Source organism: Elephantulus edwardii, unplaced genomic scaffold, assembly GCF_000299155.1.
Source record: "Elephantulus edwardii isolate Elephantulus edwardi_28Jun2011 unplaced genomic scaffold, EleEdw1.0 scaffold00342, whole genome shotgun sequence".
Classification (NCBI taxonomy): Eukaryota; Metazoa; Chordata; class Mammalia; order Macroscelidea; family Macroscelididae; genus Elephantulus; species Elephantulus edwardii.
Window position 1 is genome coordinate 1504671 of NW_006400092.1, and position 5533 is coordinate 1510203.

At 35.4% G+C, this 5533-nt stretch overlaps 1 protein-coding gene across 1 annotated transcript in view; it reads left to right on the plus strand.

Moving 5' to 3' along the window:
• Window positions 1–3967, plus strand: part of A2M (alpha-2-macroglobulin) — a 65386-nt gene extending 61419 nt beyond the window's left edge. Inside the window, exons 34-37 of the mRNA XM_006901761.1 lie at window positions 970–1038; window positions 2422–2524; window positions 3136–3177; window positions 3951–3967. Of these exons, the coding sequence (XP_006901823.1) occupies window positions 970–1038; window positions 2422–2524; window positions 3136–3177; window positions 3951–3967 (231 nt within the window). The remainder of the gene's footprint in view (window positions 1–969; window positions 1039–2421; window positions 2525–3135; window positions 3178–3950) is intronic.
• The last annotated feature ends 1566 nt before the right edge of the window (window positions 3968–5533 follow it).

The following is a 5533-nucleotide window of genomic DNA, read 5'->3' on the forward strand; positions in this document are numbered from 1 at the left end:
ATGATGTCCCTCTCCAAGGACCAGTCCCTCCTTGCAACATGCCCAAAGTATGTCAGACGAAGCTTCAGAATCCTTGACTCCAGGAAACATTCTGGCTTCACCTTCTCCAGGACAAACCTGTTTGTTCTCCTAGCAGTCCATGATATATTCAACATTCTTCTCCAGCACCACAGCTCAAAGGCATCAATTCTCTTTCTAATATCCCTATTCACTGTCCAACTCTCCAATGCATAGCACATAATTGCAAAGACTATAACCTACTAGACCATTAGATGTTGTAATAAAGTCCATTAATCAATTAAAATTAAGGTTAAAAAATGTCTTTTAATGGTTGAATTAAAAACCATTATGATTTGTAAATATTCACTCATTTAAAAAAAACTAAAGAGGAAGAAATAAAACACTACTAAATCAGTGTGTATTAGAGAATTGTGCTTGTCCAAATTCAGAAATTTAATATAGCATGTTTGTATGGGCATCTACTATTTGTATTGCACTCTGCTAAAAGGAACAACGAGAAGAACATTTCAGTAGGTTCCTTCTTCCACGGAGCATAGAATCTTCTTAAGATGTTAAACTTTAACATTTGAACAAGTGAAATCATAACTAGGAAAATGACAAATTTACAAACTCTTAAGTATTAAAAAGTTCTGAGAAAAATTAGATCATTATAAATCACAATCAAAAAGGAAAAAACCAAAACCTCACTTATAAAGGAATAGAATGTGAATTAATCCTTAAAGTTTGTGTTATTTCCAAGTTCGGAATATTTACACACAGACCATCTGTCATTCTCAGGTCAATTTAATCTCTACATTCAGATTCTTTTTCATTATATTTTTACAAGTTCTAATCTTCTTTTACAAAAAAAATGTTTAAAAAATCATATCCTTAACCTAATGTTGGTAATAAAAACATTATTTTATTGTAAACATTTTTTATTTCTCAACGGGATTTTTTTTCTTTTAGCTTGAAAAATCTAACCATATCAGCCGGACAGAAGTCAGCATGAACCATGTATTGATTTACCTGGATAAGGTGAGGGCCCTGCCAGGCTAGTAGAAAAGAGCATAGACAGCAACCTCTCCAAAGAAGTCCTTGTGTCACAATGGAAATTAGTCCATTATTACATCATAGCCATAAAAAAGAGGGATATACTGTCAATCTGAACAAGGACTTAAACTATAACAAGACCAGTACCATCAGTGAACCAATATGATCTTATATGTGAAAGCATTAGTTTCTTCATTTCTGTATTTGTGGATAATTGTTGTGAGGTGGTGTTGAGTTGCCTGACTCATAGTGACTCTATGTAGAAAAGCTCTGAAGCTTGCCCTATCCGGAGCCAGTCTCAGTGACTCTGAAACACTTAACCCCATTACCCCAGTTACTGTGCCAATCAGTCTTACCCAGGTCTTCCTTTCCTTCTCTGTCCCTCCTCTCTTCCAAGCATGATGTCCTTATACAAGGACTTGTCCGTCCTGACCACATGCCCAAAGTATGTGAGCCAAAGCTTCACAATCCTTGCCTTCAAGGGGAAACTTGGTTTCACTCTCTAAGACAGACTATATGTTTTCTTGGAAGTCCATGGTAGTACATTCAGTTCTCTTCTGCAACACCACAACTCAAAGGCATTGACTTTTCTGTCATCTTTAGTCATTGGCCAGCTCTCTGATGCACAGCAAGTAATTGCGAGGACACAATTGTGGATCAGGAACACCTTAGTCTCTAGTCTGACATCATTGTTTCTCAGTTCTCTGGAGTTTATAAATTGTATGAGACTTAACACTATATTGAGTCACATTATTTTTAAAAAAAAAAGGACTGAGGGAAGGAAATCATTAGGATTACAGAGTTTGGTGGGTAGAAAACGGGGGTATGAAAAAAATCAGGAAAAATCCATTGAGGACCTGAAAAGATGGGTAATAGTAGGCATATGTCAATGGTGATTAATTTTATAAAACACAATATATATGAGTAATCATTAAAACACAGCGTGAATGTAGGAATGTGTGAAACGCAATGTGCATGAATGATGCATAATGTACCCAAATTTTGTGAGCAAATACAAAAAACAAAAACAAAGTAGGGGGGAAATAAGGACTGAAAAATTATGCCAAATCTTCAGATATCTAAGAATGGACATAAGTATTCAACCAATAAAATCACATATTATCTATTCATCTCCTATGAATAGAACTATGCTCTGGGGATCTGTGTTCTTATAAGAATAAGAAACAATTTAAAAAATTTCTTATTCATCTATTATAAAGGTTGTCTACATCATTTAAGATCTATGTGCAGTTAGTTGATTTTTTTTAAAAAAATTACTTTTCCTCAAAGAATATAAATAAACTTATCCAAAGAAGAGAAAAAAAAATCCTTAGAAGATAATTTTTCTTTTTCTCTTTTCCCATCTAGGTGACAAATCAGACACTGAATCAATCCTTCATGGTTCTGCAGGACAACCCTGTAAGAGATCTCAAACCAGCCATAGTAAAAGTATATGATTACTATGAGACAGGTAAGTAAAAAGTTTCACATAGAAACTGAATTCCTGACCACAGAACTTTAGTTGTCATACAGTCAGAGTTGATTTATGACATTAGATCTTTTTAATTATTGACTTCTGTTTCCATAAATTCTGATTGTGCTGCTAACTCAAAGGTCACACTAACCCAAAGCTCACAATATCTCTGACTGTTCAAACACACCAGTAGCTCCTGGGGAGAAAGATGGAAATATCATCCCTTGTGATTTAGTCTCAGAAACTCAATGGGAGGTCATCTATGAGTTAGTTCCTGTTTGACACCTATGAATAATTTTTAGTGGCATACATTGTAGAACAGAAATTTATAAACTTCTAATAAAAAATCTGAGAGTGTGAGTTTTTAAAAAGTATAGCTTTCCTCCAAAATGTAAGTTAAAGTGAAATGAAACATTTTAAAGATAACAATATAAAGCAGCAAGCAATGAATAATCTAATGAATGGTGCTGATGCTTCTGAGAGGATGCAGTACATCCCACAGTAAAAGTCCTTCCACTGACTTATATTCGTACAGACACTTGTTGCTTCCCTTACTCTCTTCTCCTAATAATTTCTTTTATTTTTTTGGGGGGGGGGGTTCCCACCAGATGAGTTTGCAATTGCTGAGTACAGCGCTCCCTGCAGCAAAGGTAAGTAATTAACACTCCCAAATGGTGTCATAAAATCATGTGCTGTCATTTCCTGTTGCTGCTACTGTTTTTTTGTGTGGAAGGCTGTTGTTTTTACCATCACTGATTTTGTCTAATGTTCTGGCATTTAAGCTACAGTATTGTGATAATAAGTATTAGTCAATCTATAGCAATAATTTTTTTGAGAATGAAGCAATAATTAAATGAAAAGAGAAAAGTCTAAAAGGTCTTCCACTCAGTTACTAATAATGTTGTGATTAATAACATAATTCAATGTAAAAAGATTTTAAAAAACAATTGTTAGCATCCACATAATCTAATAAACATTATATATAGATAATTTACAACTATACTTATCATATATTACTCTGTGAGTAAAATTGTTAATAATCATTACTAAAAATTCTTGATGGTCTGGCACAGGAGGAGGTTTATAGGGTGGAGGAGATGACATTATGAATTACTGCATTAGGTGACCCTGGACCAGGTGACACTACTGTTAAAATCCTGACTAATTTTTATAGACTTAATATTACTTATATAAAACATACTACTATAGAAAAACACATTTATTGGTTGAGAACAACTGACTGTTAAAATTAAAGGCAGTTAATAGCATAGCTTATTGGATAGCTATCTGCATTAAATTGTATTTTCAATATATTAGCCATGTATCATTGGTAACTATGCTACCCAGATCCAAGATAAGGGATTTAATTGCTCAGGAAAAAACAAAATTCCATCTTAAAGTTCTTGTATTTCCATTTTTACAGATCAAGGAAATATTTGAAGATCGTATTAACAATAACTGCTTTACTGGAGTCCCTCTGGAATATGGAGGAAAGGAGTTTTGTCTCTCCAAAAACTTGGCGAATAAAGCCTTTTTATGATTAACCTTTACCACTGGCTTCTCATTTATTTAATTGTTGTAGTGTTGTTGTTAGATGCCTGAAACTCATAGAGACCCTATGCGCAACAGTTCTAAAACTCTGTTCTATCCTGAACCAATACCATCATCTCCAACACACCTACTCCTATTATCCTAGTTACTGTGTAAATCCTTCTCCTCTAGGGTCTCCCTCTCTTGCACTGTCCCTCCATCTTTTCAAGCATGATGTCCTCACCAAGGACTCGTCCCTCCTAGCAACATGCCTAAATTATGTCAGCCAGGGCTTCCCAATCCTTGCCTCCAAGGAGCAATCTAGTTTCATCTTCTCCAGGATGAACCTGTTTGTTCTCGTGACAATCCATGGTATGTTCAATACTCTTCTCAAGCACTGTAACTCAAAGGCATCAATTCTTTTTCTGTCATCATTAGTTATTGCCCAGCTCTCAGTGTTTATTATATATCCATATTATTTCCAGTAGAATACTGAGATAAAAATGCATGACTAACCAGCAAGAAATTAGAAACTTCAGAATACAGAAAAATGTTACAATGGTGGTTTGAATTGCCTTCATGTAGGAGCTGTCAGATAAAAAGACATAATTGCAGGTATGTACTGAGAAAAAACAAAACATAATCTATTGTCATTGAGTCAATTGATGGTAACCCTCCCTTAGGTTTCCAAATCTGTATGTCTTTACAGGACTAGCTTGCAGATCTTACTCCTGTGAAACAGCTGGTGAGCTCAAACTGCTGACTTCTTTGTTAGTGATGTAATATGTAATGCACCATGCCACCAAAACTCAAGTATGGACTGCCCACTGTCATTAAATCAATTACAACTTACGGTGGCCTGTCATTGTATTTCTGAGGCTATAAATCTTTATAGGAGGAAACAATTCATCTTTCTCCTACATAGTACCTGGTGGACTTGAACTGATGACCATTAAATTAGGAGTGCAATATCTTAAACACTACATCACCAGAGTACCTAAGTATGTACTGCTGTTATTGTTAAGTACTTTTAAGTCAAAACTGATTCATAGCTGACCCTGTAGTTGGGTCTTAGAGGCTATAAATTGCACAGGAGAAGATTGTCCTATCTTTTTCTCATGGAGCCACAGAACTCACTTAAGCATGCACTTCTTGTTGTTAGGTCCCACCAAGTGGAGTATGACTCAAAACAACCCTATGTGCCCTACAATCTCAGAGGTGCACGGTTCAAATCCACCAGATGCTCTGCTGGAGAAGGAGGAACAATCTCCTCCTGTACCAGTCAGATCTGATTTGACGGTACACACACAAAATATAATGAGATAAAAGAAAATTATTTTAAAAAACCAAAAAGCAAAATACCACAACTCTATGAACAATAAATCTGAACACTGTCATATCCTGTGTCAACCTTATAATCTCTGATACACTTGAGCCCCTTGCCATGGTCACTGTGTCAGTCCATCTTATTGAGGG